This window comes from Saccoglossus kowalevskii, chromosome 3, assembly GCF_978046115.1.
Source record: "Saccoglossus kowalevskii chromosome 3, keSacKowa6.1, whole genome shotgun sequence".
Lineage (NCBI taxonomy): Eukaryota > Metazoa > Hemichordata > Enteropneusta > Harrimaniidae > Saccoglossus > Saccoglossus kowalevskii.
Genome location: NC_140643.1, coordinates 30,663,385 through 30,679,970, shown reverse-complemented (window position 1 = coordinate 30,679,970; position 16,586 = coordinate 30,663,385). Strand labels below are relative to the sequence as shown.

The window sequence follows — 16,586 nt, the reverse complement described above, 5'->3', positions numbered from 1 at the left end:
CTGTTGGCTTCAAGAACCTGTCTAGACAAACATTCAACTGGAGTGTGATGTTTTTTTTTTGCATGGATGAACATTTGTCTGTTTTTGATAATAAATGGGCAGAAAGCCAGCTCCTCAGGCTCAGAGAAATCTATAATTGACTTCACACAAAGGAATATAAATGAGGATGCCTATTGCTGGTTCATGCAACCTTTCGTTTTCAGCCCTCAAAAGGTGATTTGTTCATAAAGTGACAGTTCGCTTTAAAACTGGTGCGGTTGTCACTAAAGAGACTGGGTCAATTGCGACACAAAAGATTCTTCATAAAAAAACAATTGTTGCATCATATAAAGTGCAGAAGCCCTGGCTAGTTCTTGATGTCAAATAACCATACTCTTATCAGCCAAATTGTACAGAATATTTGCTTTTAGAATGGCACGTTACCCAGGATGACCTTCCTGTTGTTTATATTTGAATAACCTATATCTATGTGACCTGCCACATTTATCAAGGTCTCAAAGACCACACAGAGTACACTCATTTTCAGCTAGTCGTATACACTCAATACAGAAAATATTGTTTAAATAAAAAAACAAAAACATACAGGAGTCAGTTTTAATTTGTTTTCAATCAGCCATTAAATTTATTAACAAGAATGTGCTGTTTGTTAACACATTATTTACAATGTAGACCAGCATAAGATGATGAAATCTTGCTATTCTACTAAACAAACATTAGTTACATAAGTTGGCACACAGTAGGAGATATGTACAGTACCACTATTTTGGAAGACAACGTACATTGGGATTAGGTTACCTTACTTTAATTCCACACAGCAATTTACAATACATTGCACTTCATGCCTCTAGAGGGAGCACTTTATACAAAAACAATGTCATCTACGTTTTACATCTCTAGAGGGCAGTGTCAGCAGTAATTTAACACTTGTGACAATGGAACACAAAATATATATTTCTACTTTTCAGCAAAAATGATGATCTTTATGGAGGAAAATATAAAGCTCTGTAAAGTATTATTTATCTATAAACTATTACAACAAGTATGACCACAATTTGAAAGCACCATAATAATTTCATAGTAAATACACAATTTTTAACTTGCCGAGCAGTGCTCCCACTATTTGTCATGTTTGTTATATACAATTGAAAATATGTCTACAATTCACGTGTGTACAATTTCATCATTGCAAACTATCTCTCTCTTCTTCTCCCTTGATGCCAGGGTCTCAAAAATGTTATAGAAACAATATGAATTAACAGAAACACAATGTTTTTCTTTCTTTTCTTTTTTTGCATGATTCTGTAAGCATCCAGGGTTAAACATAACTACAGTTTCAATGAAACGCTTCAATGTCGAGACAGAATGTACTTTTTAAGAACCAAGAATATTTGTATACGTAATTTTAAGATTTGAATCTAGTGGTTGGTTACAGCGAATTTAGGGTCACATCTACACGAGTGATAATTGATGGAAATTTACAATTTCCCATAGTGCCAAATATTGTTTGGGGGTCAAATTAAACTACAGTGATTTAGAGCGTATCATCTCAGCGAGTGAATCAAAATAGAAAATAAAAAAAATTTCATTCTCATTTCATCTTTAAAAGTACAATATAGTTCATTGATAGCCAAGCCTGTAAACAAATTTCTATAAAAACTAAAATCACCACGAAATTTGAGAGAAAAAAAATGAAATCATTATCCATGTCAATGATAATTAAGTGTTCACTCAGACAGACTTGCAACCAGCCTTTTACAAAAAAGCTCAATAAAGCAATCAAGTTTATAAACCATGCGAACTCTCAACAAATTACAACATTATGAATATATATTCTTTCTGAATACAATGATTTACAAATTATTAATACTGTTATCATTTAATTATATGCAAAATAAAAATACCATTGGCCTGCCAATGGTTTACAAAACTCCAACCCAGATACTGTGAATATACAGTAAAAAAGAACGAAAAAAATTATTATTCTGCAAATTATAACAAAAAAATAGTTAAAAAACCCTAAGGAATGTTCTCCTTCCAGCAACCAATCAGATTGCCTGGTTTTGATTAAATCTTCTTGTAATAGGATAGGTACATGGAAGACACACAGACACATATATGACAACCAATCAGATTTACCCTGAGAAGACAATCTACCATTTATGACTAGCATTTAACACAGTCAAGATTAGTAAATATATAATATGGAGAAATACGGGTAGTATCATAAGTATCACAGCCACGTATTGTAATAACAACCTGGTATCTCAATAACAACTTTGTATCTGGAATAATAAGTTTGTACCAGGATCACAAACTTGTACCATATTAAGCTGGTATCATAACTAAAGTATTATAATAAAACATAGTATCTGAATAACAACCTTGGTATCTGAATAACAACCTTGGTATCTGAATAACAACCTTGGTATCTGAATAACAACCTTGATATCTGAATAACAACCTTGATATCTGAATAACAACCTTGGTATCTTTATAACAACCTTTGTATCTGAATAACAATCTTGGTATCTGAACAACAACCTTGGTATCTGAATAACAACCTTGGTATCTGAATAACAACCTTGGTATCTGAATAACAACCTTGTTATCTGAATAACAACCTTGATATCTGAATAACAACCTTGATATCTGAATAACAACCTCTATATCTGAATAACAACGTTGGCATCTGAATAACAACCTTGGCATCTGAATAACAACCTTGGCATCTGAATAACAACCTTGGTATCTGAATAACAACCTGGTACAGAATTTCAGCATTTTGAGTATATTCAATGGTTCTTAAATTCACAGATTGACAGAACAAATCATTTTGTTTAACGTTACCGGTAGTACTAAGCAGGAAAATTGAAAAAATGAGAAAATTACGAGTAAACAAATTCAAATTACATTTTAATACCAGTATATGTAATACTGGGAATGTAGAAAAAAAAGAATGTCTTGTGCTGCAATTAGGCAAAGAATATTTTATGACTAAAATATTTTTACTTGACCTTGCAACATTTTATTATGCAAGGGCCTTTCTATGATTTGAGTAGGAAAATAAGTACATTCTTAGCTCTTAAACCAAGTACATATACATCTATTTCATTAGAATAGCAATTTTCATTTAACAAATAATGGTATTTTTAGTCAGACTGACAAGACAAGTCTGAAAATAACAGCAACAAAACAAAACAAAAAAAACAATTTAAAATATAGGTAGTTTGCCCTCTAACACCAAGAAGTAAATTCCCTTGTTTTTCATAATTACAAAATTCTACATCTAAAAATACAGGCTAAATAACTATAATATTGATATTTTTTATCTTGCACTGGAAATTACAGTGTACAATAACAGTACACAAATATTGCTCTCTAAATATCAGTAACGTCATATCAAAAGTCACCTCATATCGAATAAGATATTACCCAGCATGCCCCATGCCTACAATGACAATATATATGATTCAACAGTAATATATAATGCATAATGTTTACAAATTTAGCAACTGTATTTGCTCCAATAAAAAGTACATGTAAACTGGAAACATGATCAAGATGTGTGATCAACCCAGACATGTTCAAGATACAGATGTGGGATGCATGAATGCACAGAGGTAAATTAATAAGTCCCTTTTTTTCTAATAAGTTATCGGATAAAGTTCTGTCTCCAATAAATGAACCACCTACATGCATGTCACAACTTGGAATACATTTATGCACAGTGTGTATTTTACCTACACAATGAAGGATTCTCACACAATTCAATGGATATTTCAATTAGCATGTTGTTTCACATAAATGGTCAAACTACATATTTTGGACTCGCACTTGCAAGCTGGCCAAGCATGTGTTTTCTTTATAAGATATCAGATAAACAAAGAATCACTAGTTTTTAGACAGGAAATTAAACCGAAAATAAATAGCTCCAGAGCATGCATTTTAATAGAGCAAATACAGTATTTCTAAAAATAAAATAAAATAAAAAAACCATAAATGTATATGCAGTTATTATTATCATGATATAGCACAGATCATTTTTCTACATGTAAGAACTGAATGATGTTGACTTTAAAATCAAATATTCATGATATATAGGTAATGCACCTTGTCTGGGGAACTCAATTTGATTCTCTCCTGTCCTGATTCTGTCCATTCTTGATTAATCAACATTGTGCTGAAGAAAAATTCAACGGAATGTGCCAACCATATCCTATTATCGTTTTGGCATTATTGTACAAGTTGAGTAATTAGATTTTGGGTCAGGCAGTACGATGAAATTGGATGTTACAATGTATATAGCAGAGCTGGGGGGCAAAGTTCACACTGAACCACAGTGGCCGACATCTACATTATACAAACAACACAATTACTGTACAAGATAGTTCAAATTAATTTTTCTCAGTACTTCGTACATTGCAGGTAAAACAGAATAAATGCTAGTTCAATGGATATCTATTCATATATGCAAAGAAAATACAGTGATCATTTAGTAAATAGAAAATACATTGTGCCAGCATGTCTGGATTGATTTCAGCCAATTACGTGAATACATAGTCTGAATGGATAAACAGCATGTGGGAAATATCTTTATAAGCTCCAATGAGCAGACAATTACGTTTCTATGCAGAGTGTTTCCTACCTATCGTATGTACTGAGATATTCTTTGATGTTCCTTACTACATCTTGCCTATCTAGTCTGGGGTTTAGTAATATAGCTATTAGTCTACCCAGGGTGGCATTGACACCCATGCCCCATTCCTGTAACAATTCTCGACATGGGTCGTCCAATTGCTCCAAGATCTGAATGTCATGCACCGTTTTCCCCATCTCATCTGAAAGAGAGAAAAAAGATATTATTTGAGGATAAGATGTTGCAGGCTGTTACAATTTTATATTGTTGTGATCATGTTTCCATAGTGATGACAGTGTGATACCATTATACATTGTATTAAGTTTTAGTTAAAGAGGTCTCTGCCAACCTTTTGAGGTGTAAAAGTGGTATGCTTATGGTCAACTAGTGTGAAACTAAGTACAATACATTTGCTATTTTTGTCCTTAAATTTGGATTTCGAATACAGTTTTGGCATGATTTATTGGCAATTTTGTTCAAAAATTACACTTGTACAGTTCTCTTACTTAAGCAACCCATTTCTAGTCCTGAAAAAAAAAAAAAAAAATTGTACACCCTCTTAGGGACTATTAAAATCAAATGTTATAGTATAGGTTGTTACACTGTGACATCATTTGTTTACATTTTCGTCAACCTGCATGTGAAGGTCTGATAACAAATCCCACTGATCAATACTATAGCTGACAATATATTGTGACTGAATGTTTTGTTTTGTTTTGTTATTGTTATTTTTGGACTTTACTCAAAATTTCATTGGTTCGTTCCAAATAAAAAAAAAAATTCTATTTATCTTGTGACAAGACTGCCTATAAGTTGTTTTATTAACACGAATGCATACACATATATTAAATAATAATGCCATTACTTTATCTATGGGTGTAAATAACCGGTTCTTACCAATCAGTCACTATGTATTAGAGTGCACATATACACAAAACAAACAATTACGACAATCTACTTATATCTTTTCTAAAAAAAGTCAAACTATGGGAAAGGATCAATTCGAAAAAGATATGATGAGAGAAATAAAGAGAAGAGACATGATTATCACAGCAATTACCTGCCAGGCCTCTCCAATCTCTACCGGTGAGTACTTTGATGTTTAGATGTTGACATATCACGAGTAGCAAACCACACGGTACTCGACTTATGTGGGTGTCTTGATTAATTCTTGTGTCTTCGTGACAAGTACATTTATCGGAAGAAGTGCAATTCTGTCAATAAATTCAAAAATTATATAATATTATTAAAAAAGAATTCATTATTATAACACTGTTTACAATATTATATGATTGTGTATATGTTAGTGGACACGCCCACTGTAATCCTACTGCTGGTTAGCACAGACATGTTGACATAACTAACTCAGTATTTACATTGACAGTTCTTAAACACCATAGCAACATCCATTGCTAGGGTTAGTAAATCAATGTGCTAGAACCATAATAAATTGGAAGAATGCTTTTACTTTTACAAGTGACAAATATTCAAGTTGAGGAACGTGAAATTTTGTAGTTGAGGAATTTATCTGAGGGTGTCTCAGCGAGTTTTGCGAAACATACTGTTTACGCCGATATGAAATTACGAATTCATGTAGCTCCCGTAGGAGCAGTCGTCTGTTGTGTATCAAAGAATCAAAATATATTTTCACTTTTTTAGTTTTCACTTTGGTTGAAATATACTACCGGTATTGTTTTTTGTATAATTGTTTGTGACTTGTTTGTCCATGAATTGGAATACATAGTCTAGAATGCACTATATAACAGGTGAGATTTGACAACCTCAAATGCATGTGAAATTTGTATATATCATAATATATTCCAAATCAGACTATAACATTTACAGAATTGTAACACTAACAGGTGATTTTCATACCCCAGTGTTCATCAGCAGTACAATCCAGGTTAACCGTTTGAGTGCAAGGCATTTTTCCCACCCATAGTTCAGTGCAAATAATTTCACATTTTGTACAATTGTCACTGAATTTCACCTCTTGGACCATACAGACAGTTTCACATATTGCTTTTAGTATTTATCAACATTTCATGTGGGGGACGAACAGAGTATACAAAATAATTTTGTATATATTACACTCAAAAGGGATAAACAGCTATTTCTCAATGAAAAATTAGCATATTTGAGACAAATAAATCACCTCGCGTATGCTAGGTAATTATCTCCTGCCAAATATGTTAATTTCACCAGAAAGGTCTTGTATCCACTACCAAATGTCCTCACTTGCCGTCTATAAATACACACAACCTGATATTACAAACCATACATTGGATTTTTTTTTTTTTTTTTTTGGTATGGAGAATTTTTTGTTTCAGTGAATGGACTTGTTTTAAAACTTTAAGCATGTTAACTGTGAATATTCTGTTCAATTCTATAATGTATTATTTAATTCTATAATATCTCATATTATTCTAGTCCCGTCTAGTCCATTCTATTCTATTCTATAGATTCTATTCTATTCTATAGATTCTATTCTATTCTATTCTATTCTATTCTATTCTATTCTATTCTATTCTATTCTATTCTATTCTATTCTATAGATTCTATTCTATTCTATAGATTCTATTCTATTCTATTCTATTCTATAGATTCTATAGATTCTATTCTATTCTATTCTAATAATACAATATTAAAATAAAAGAAATATTAGCATGATTGACAAACTGTATTAAATTTCTCATGAAACATGCGGGTATCTCAATAAAATATTGCCCAAGAAATCTTATGAAAGCATATACTTATAATGGTAATAAAAAAAAATATGAATTCTAAGACATAATTTGAAATCATGGACATCCATTATACTCTTAAGGTAGGAGAATCACAAATGATAGAAACTGAATTATTTTTAAAAATGCACTGCATTGTCGAAGAACCAGCAGTGTATACATGTTTTATAATGCCAGCAATATTGATAATACAGATCAAGTGATAGAAATAAACACCATAGCAACAATCACCATGGAGATATCAGATGTTTTCCAATATGTGTACTGAGAGCAACTATACAGTGGTTTTCTGAATAGCTCATGTTATGACGATACACATGACAATTTTCTTTTAACTGTCTGTCAAACAATAATTGGTAGAACATTCTGCGGTTCAAATGTGATCAATGCACGTTGTTATCCAGTATGCAACAAAACGTCCATTAAAATGACAACGTCCTGTATAACGACTGAAGAAAACCCCCATTTCAATCATTTAATGAACGCTAAATATGCATCAAGCCTTCTTTTAACAATTGACAGATGTGAGTAATACACCGTTCACTGCCCGATTTAATGTCTGAGTATTAAATTTAAGGTTGTGATGTTTATAACCTCGTCGCAGATTTATTTCTATGACTGCAACCATGGAGTTTTTATCTCTGAACATTATTTTTTTAAATCCCATTTCCTTAGTCTAATTAACTATAAAACAAACTTGTAGTAAAAACAGGAATAGTGCAGTGACCTCACTTTCAGAATTTAACAAAAATATATTGAGAATTGTGTAAGTAAGTGTGATGTCTTGTATGACAGAGAAGGGATATTAGGCATGCATTCTTGTGTGTAATAAGCTACGATAGAAACAAATAATGATTTATTGTGCACTACTGACTTAGTAATCTCACTTGTAATCAGTAAATCTCATCAAATCTTTTCTGAGAAGCACAAGGCTAATAAAGGGAAGTTTATCTGCAGGTGCACCTTCTGCACATCAATTTAAATGTCAAAACAAACATTTACATCTAACGCACAAATGACTTCTTCTTAAAATGTTAGTTTTCCAGATGATGAAACAAGCATTGGAAGAATGTAAAGTATTTTCTTTAGTGTTTCTGGTAAGTTTGAAACATACTTTTTTTTAATATATTGCAAAAATGAAAGAAAGAAAGAATTGTAGACATAAATAGTTTGAAAAAAAAAAATACTAGTAAGGCCTTATTAAATGAACAAGCAAGTAAAGCAAACGAAAGTCTGACAGATATTGGATACAAATTATGTGTAGGTGGATCATTTGAAATCATTTAATTTAGACAATATTAACATGAAATACTGTAGAATACATTATTTTCGCTTGGAATTTATTTTTGCTATTTTCGTTGAAGGGATGATTTCGTGAAAATAAAATCCAGCGAATATACTTTTTTCTTATATTTCACAATAAACTCATCAAAAAACAGTGAAAATAAATTCCATACGAAACGCCCAGAAAGCCTTTTCAGCGAAAATTAATTCCAGCGAAAATAAAGTATTCCACAGTATTCATATTCAAATTTTTACCCTGAAATATATTTGATGCAGAAAAACAATTAAAAAATTCTGGATATCATTTCTAAAGTGTGCATAAGAACTAGTGACCAAGAATGGCCTGAGGCCAGTGAAAGGAGATGTAATGAGTGGAATATTGCCAAAGGTAAAAACTTTAATATTTCATGAATTACATAATCAATTTGGATTGCTAAAATGTATGCTCACCTCGGGCACTGGTTTCCTTGCATCATCATTATAATTATCAGTAGCAGCATCTTCTGCACTGTTGACATTATTGCAATTTTCATCACCATGGCTACGATGATGATTAAAGTTCTTGTGTTTTGGGATGACTTTTCTGAAAGCATCCTTTACATTCCAGCTTGCTAAACACGTGCAACCGTTTCCGCTGGGAGTAGGTGTAAGGAGCATTGGTAGAGATTCCATGACGAAAATACCGTTGTCTTTTTGAGGTGCATGTGTTGGTGATTTGTCAATGTTTACTTTCACAGAGCATGGAGGTCTGACAACATTTGTATTGTTTTTTGACCGTATTGTGATGTTTAATTGATCCGTATTTACAGATACGAGTACAGGATCAACTGCTGAACTGGAACGCATCTTGTCCATGTCTTCTGACATGTGATACGTGGAGTGCAGGCCATTTTGTGGAACAGTCGGCAAACTATTATATGTCTGATTACACGCTAGGAAGTTGGGTCTATGTAGAGGCATTCTATTCTGATTCTCTGTCTGTTCACTTTGTATACCACTAGCTTCATGAATTGGTTTCGATGTATAGGGTTGTGATGCACCACTACTACCGCTATGAGGGCGCTTTTTACCCTCTGTTCTCCCCAAATTCTGGGTTTTACCTGGACTTCTAGGAAAGCCAGTTGCCCCTTTGCTAGCACTATCGCTATTTGATGGACTGGTCAGAGCAGGAGTTCGATCAGTCATATCCAACTTGATATCCGTTGTATTTAACGGTTTACGTTCTCGTATTCCTATTGGTCGCTGTATGATGAGCCGCACAGTGTCCCCCAGACTTCTATTGACAATAGATGCTGTATTAATACCCTGTAAATCAAAAAATCAATTCTTGTAACAAAGACAATGTTAAGATTTCAGCAACACAGTCTGAAACACACCAACAAAAAATTCGCAATTTAAAAATCAATACAGATGACGTACATTAATCAATACCGCAGATATTGACAAGACATTTTCTGTTGATTCATTGGGTTAGAAAATACAATCATAATACATAAAATCAAATTTCCATCCAATATTAATTGTGAACATATGTACATAGATAAAAAGATTACACAGTGAAACCTGGTCATACACTTGTATTTAAAAATACTGTATTTGCTCTATTAGAAGGGCATCTCGAACATACAAACAAGAAACTTCATGATTTGTATGCTGAATCACTAGATTGATAAATTAGGAGTCCCACTTTTCTCTTCTTTAATATATATTTCAAATTATAAGTACATGATTATATAAATTGCATTATGGTTTAAGAAATATATAAACTTTGAACATGAGCATGACTTTCAGTCAGAGCATTTCAGACATATGAATACAGACCTGCAATTATTAAAACAGAATGGCGACCAGTTGGCCATTCTGAGTCAGATCTGACAAGCAAAATGACATGCTTCAATATTCCACACCAATGTTCAATCCACGATTGAGATCCCAATATTGATTCAGAATTGCGGAAATGCTTAATATTTAGCATTGAAGTGGCTACCATTCTGTGTCTGAAGAGGAACTAGCAAAAATACTACTTTTTTCTGTTTCGCTATTCGTTGTTGATTCAACATTCAAGCATGGAATTATAAGATTAGCAGCTTTTTAAATCAAAATTAAGAAAGTTTGATGGTTGATTGAAAAATAGAAATATCAATAGCAGTTCTGTGATTTACCTCATTTTAGTTGGAATATAAATGGGGTTGATTTGTGTAATTTATTTTCACAAACCTGTCATTAATTACATGCAAAATAAAAAAAATATGTGATTTTTATTTTCAATAATTATCAATCTAATCTAGTCAAAAATAAATTGTATTTTGTATAAAGTATATGCAAAGTATAGTAATTACAATAAAAGACAAACAGGCTGTATGGATCTGGGTAGATCTAACAGTTCTTAAATAAGTAGATTGATATGAAGTACTATGGACGCCAATATGATAGTTTAAAGCTATATATATGAGCGCTGGCGAATATCTGTGTGATCATACAGTTGGAGAAACGGCTACATACTTCATACATTCATTCATTCAAATTCATAAATTGGATTACGTTTTCAGAGTCAATTTTAAATGCATGTAATAATAAAGATAAGGGGCAATTCTGGGGAAGTAAAAAGTATTTGCAGAATATCAAATCCAGATCTTTGGGAGGCATTTTATGCAGCTATTTTGCTTTGAAATACAATTGTATGTAGAATACATGATCAATCAGCTTAGTGCAAATTGTAATTAATTACACAAGATTTTTGTATATTATGCGAGTCAGGGGAAATCATAAATATTGTAGCAGTTAACTTTCATTGGGTCTAATCAACCCTTTGATTGCCGAAGTCAAGTTTAGACATTCATTTACAGTCTGCTCTTTTTCACATGACTGTTTTTCTCATCAGTTTTTTTTTATCAAAAACTAGAAGCAATGCCTTATTTTGTCTGTTTGGTCCAAGATTAAGAATAAATTTAATAAAAATGACAGAAAATATGAATAAATTTAACATTTTAGCAGAAAACAAGTCATTGAAAATGACACAGTCCCCGTTAAATTTTTGAAAGTTCTCATATTAAAGTAGAGGGGTTGTCGCGAGCGTGTCCCTGAAACTTGAGTCCCAAGTGGCGGATACAACAAATTGTTTATTTACGTCAAATTCAAACATGTGTTGCGTGATGACCCCTCCGGTTTAAGACATACCAAAGAAAAACATAGATCACAAGTGAAAGCATGTCCAAGTTATCACATTTTAAACAAACAAGATGGCCACCAGTCGGCCAAATTTGATCAAATTGCAAATTGAATTGACATGTACCATTTATGACATGCTAAATATCAATGAAAATGATACATGGGTGACAGAGATATAGTAATATGTCCAAAAATAAAAACAGCCGTTATTCGGCCATCTTTGATCTGATTATGAAACAAAGTGACATGTATGATGTATGTGCCAAATATGAATGAAAATGGTACATAAATCTTGGAAATATAGTAGTAAGGCCAAAAAGTCAGATGGCTGTCAATCGGCCATCCTTGATCCGATTTTGAAACAAATTGTCATGGACATGTATCCTAACATGTATAAAGTATGTGCCAAATTTGAATGAAAACTGACAATGCATGTCCAAGATACCACATTTAAAAAAACAAACAAGATGCCTGCCAGTCGGCCATCTTTGATCCAATTGCGAAAGAAATTGTCATGGACATGTATCCTAACATGTATAATCTATGTACCAAATCATGTCCAAAATACAACATTTTCAAAAAACAAGATGGCTGCCAGTCAGCACTATATGTGCATATGTCCCACATAAAGTACTAGGCACATGCAAAGAATGAACGGAATCGGTCCAAAGGATTCTGAATTATGACTCCGGACGAACGGATGGACGCACACACACAAACACGGATGGACGGACGGACGGACAGACACACGCACGGAGGTTGAGTTATAAGTCCACGTTTTCGGACTTCGTCCGAACGGGGGACTAAAAAAAAGGGCACTTAAAGGGTTTAAAAGAAGGTCAAAGTGAATTTAACCTTTGCATACATGAATGGTCTCATTACCAATAGTTAAAATTTAACGGTTTGACTATTTCCACCAGAAAAAAAAATCATATTGACTACTAGTATCTATTGAGACATGAACATCACGGGTTTAACAAGAAGTACAATTGGGTCAATGTATTGTATTCATATGCAAATCATGCTGACACAGCAGTCTACACCAGCACGCAATAACTGTAGTGTTACCAGTAATTACACTATTAATGGACGTCTTTTCAGCATGTTTGCGATGAAAGAGGATACATGTCAATCATCGAAATTCCATGGTACGTTGTTATATGTGCGTGATATACATTAAGAATGCGACAATATCAAATATTTTTCTAATTCTCAGAAAAAAATGTGATAATGATATATTATCAATAATGTTGAAACGTTAAATGAGAACACCTCGCCAATCAATGTAGTAAACGTGTCTGGCCATTCATTGTAATATATCCGTCTATGCTAAAGTGATATAATACAAATTCACTTAAAACGTAATAGATAGGCAATCTATCCAAGTGTAGCAAACAAGCAAGGAAATATATTACCGGATATCACTATCCATCTTAATATGCGTAAAATAGAAAACATGGTATGAAGTTTTCAAATGAAAGAACAGAGATTGGAATACGCAATCATACAGATTCCATCACAATACTACATGTATGCATAATGTTGTACTGTAAATAGTAATACTTTGATTCATGATTACCATTTTTTTTACAATACTTGCGAATATTTGATATAGTAGAAGATATATAAGATATAGTAATGTAATTAACAAATCTTAGATGAAGAATTTTTTTAATATTTATTTTTTCCAAAAAAGACAAAAATATTCATCAAAATTAGAAAAATTGAAGGTATCTACACAAAATGAAAAAGTCTGAGAGAGGTCCATCTGAGATACCTGTATTATACAACAATCAAAGAAGCTGTAAACATCACTTTCAGCAAAAATACCAAAAACAGAATTGAAGATAGCATCACAAAATGCACAAGTTCCTGTTTGTATTATGGGCTAAAATAGTATTATGGCCTCCAGCCAGTCATTTTGAATTCAATTAAAAAAATAAAATGACATGCATCAAGGTTCCAAATTTAAACAAAATCTGTCCAAACGGGCCTGAGATCCAGTTATGGGATGGTGAAAAATGTGTGATTTTGATGCATTTTTGGCATTAAAATTACTGCAATTCAGTCATCTTGAATTGGATAATGAAAAAAATGCATGTGCATTTGTCTGATATAATAACATTATGACCTTCAATAATAGTACACCAGTGAGCATGTACATGTGGCAACTGTGTTTTTGAAATTCAATGCGATAGAAGTAATTAAGCACACAAGGTAAAACATACGATCTTTCAAAAATCATGCATGTATGACAGTCCAATTTATCAGCAGACCCCGATTACTTTACATGAGATGTATCAGTTTGGAATAAATAACAAGAACAATTTTTTGAATACTTGAAGTAATAGAAACCAGCAACAGACAGATGACTGTACTTTGCCTTGAACATTCATTTAAGGGCGAGCCAAAAACCTAAAAGAAATCTCTGTGACTCCCTGTCTATAGGATTAAACTGAAATCGATGCGACTCTCCTATCTAAATGAATCAAATGAATTTCCTGTGACTCCCTCATCTAAAGGCAATACTCGAAACAAAATTTCATTATTTTCCCTGATCATGAAACTTTGACCCATGCGAAATAAAAGTGACTTATAGTATTTATGAATCCGAGAAGTTTTCATCAGAATTATATAATTAATCATAACTGGAGAAAGTGGAAATCATACCCAGGGGAGTCAATCGTAGAAGTGGCTATATATTATAGTCAAAGTTCAGATAGTGCAGGCCAATTTTCGTCGCTTCTTAAGATATAATAAATATTAACTGAATCAGGAAGTCTCAAATGTTGTCAGGTATGTATTTATCGATTCCACTCACGTCTTTAAAATCAACTAAAGGTTCAGTAAGTGCGCATTGGTTCTATTTCACCATATCCCATTAGGCAAACTACAGTAATCTAAGTTGTCGCTGGAAGAGACTTAATGCAAATTATTCAGCGAGGTCAACCTACATACCTTTTTAGTGTCTTGCAAATGCTGACCATTAACAGAGAGAATCCGGTCACCTCGTTGAAGTTTTCCTAAAGCTGGACTATTTGAAAACACTTCTTTTATCAGGGTGAATATTTCTCTCCGGTCTTCTTTGTTCTATGAAGATAATAAAATAGATATTGACAGATCAGCTACGGAATGGGGTAAAATATACAAAATATTTGTCAACAAGCAGAGATATGCTATTTACATATAAATACCTTTATTTTCATAACAATTAATTGCGGAGAGTAATACTCAGCATGAAAAGATTAGGAGACAAGATAGTAGATGTCTGTCCTGTGAGAAAGGATGATAATGACATGTGTGTAATACAATTGTTGTTACAATCGATATATCAACGAATATCAAATTATATTATACCTGCACTAGAAACAGACATATCACTATAATGATAATATACATGTATATAAAACATCTGAAGCGAGCAGTTTACGCAATCGGCCGATATGTGTCAACCAACAAATACTTTAATAGAAACATTGGTGGTAGACACTAAGTGAAACCAACATACTCTCAAGTGAAAGTTGAAATAATACAAGTGACGAGTACACTGATTGACATTGTGTCTTCTGAATGAAAAAAAAGGTCATGTTTTTGTCCACAACTGTTGTGTCAGCCAAATACATGCCAAATTAATGTTTTTCATCTGTTAACATCTAAGCAATTACAGCTTAGACTGTTATTAATATACTCAATGTACATCAGAATATCACATCAGATTATTTCTAAACATAACACACATAAAAACCATCAGACGCAGTGGCATTGGAAATTCAGAACAGAGTGGAATAACCACTAGTCATGCAGAAAGCATACAGTCCATCAAAAGCAATCACATCAGAATGAATAAAGAATTAAATCAACTGGGACGTCGCTTGATGTGGTTCCATTGAGGTTTACATTTACTTGCATAAAACAGATTGACTGACAAATAAAGCGATGATAAAGGCCTTATATTGCAGTATACTGTTTTATTATTTGTGTTGAGGTCATAATTCCACAACATTGACATTTTGATCAAGGTTAATGTTTTTTTTCAAACGAGATGAATCAATATCACAGCACATGACTTAATGTTTATATCACTGCTTCACAATGTAGCAACTGACGGATTCATCGAAATAGATTCATCGATTTTGTGAAATCTGAAATTATTTTATATATTTTACATACAGCAAGCAAGTCATCATAATGGCTACAATTTGAAAAAACAGTGTGTGTGTGTGTGATTAATTAATTAATAGTTTATTTGGTAATTTGACTTCTGATCCTCAGTGCATAGTATGAATAATGAGGTAATGTTAGAAGGCATTCATAATAGAAAGTACATTTCATAGATGATTAATTTAAAAAAAAAATTTTTTAATAAATCAAATGCTAGTTATTTTTTGCGTCTATGAGGAAGCAGACTTTAATACAGATTTATAAATTTTTTTATATATATTTGTTAAATTCTATAGTGTACATTTATGAGATGAGAATTTGTTTATGCTGACAAAGATAATTATTCCTGTTACACATATTTGTGAATATATTTTAGTGCTTAAAATAAAATGAGTGAGTGAAGGAAGGAAGGAATGAATGAATATGATTGTAGACTTAACTTAACTATTATCCGTCAGGATGCGTTTAGGGTAAATATTTCATATTCAAACATCTACTTATGTGTCCGCAAAAAAAAAGGATCTGTTTTGCTTTTATATCCCTTTTTGTGTATGATTTTTGTGATCACTAGTTTTTGAGGGTTGATCTCTGTT

The 16,586-nt window shown here is 32.5% G+C and overlaps 1 protein-coding gene across 2 annotated transcripts in view; it reads right to left on the bottom strand.

The window, feature by feature from the left end:
- Positions 1–592: 592 nt before the first annotated feature.
- Positions 593–16,586, bottom strand: part of LOC144352897 (uncharacterized) — a 62,648-nt gene continuing 46,654 nt past the window's right edge. For both annotated transcript variants that reach the window (XM_085497034.1, XM_085497035.1), the window contains exons 4-8: positions 14,791–14,922; positions 9,115–9,969; positions 5,697–5,850; positions 4,646–4,838; positions 593–4,180 (exon numbers count right to left, since the gene is read on the bottom strand). In XM_085497034.1, coding sequence (XP_085353160.1) covers positions 4,081–4,180; positions 4,646–4,838; positions 5,697–5,850; positions 9,115–9,969; positions 14,791–14,922 — 1,434 coding nt within the window. In that variant the 3' untranslated portion in view covers positions 593–4,080. The remainder of the gene's footprint in view (positions 4,181–4,645; positions 4,839–5,696; positions 5,851–9,114; positions 9,970–14,790; positions 14,923–16,586) is intronic.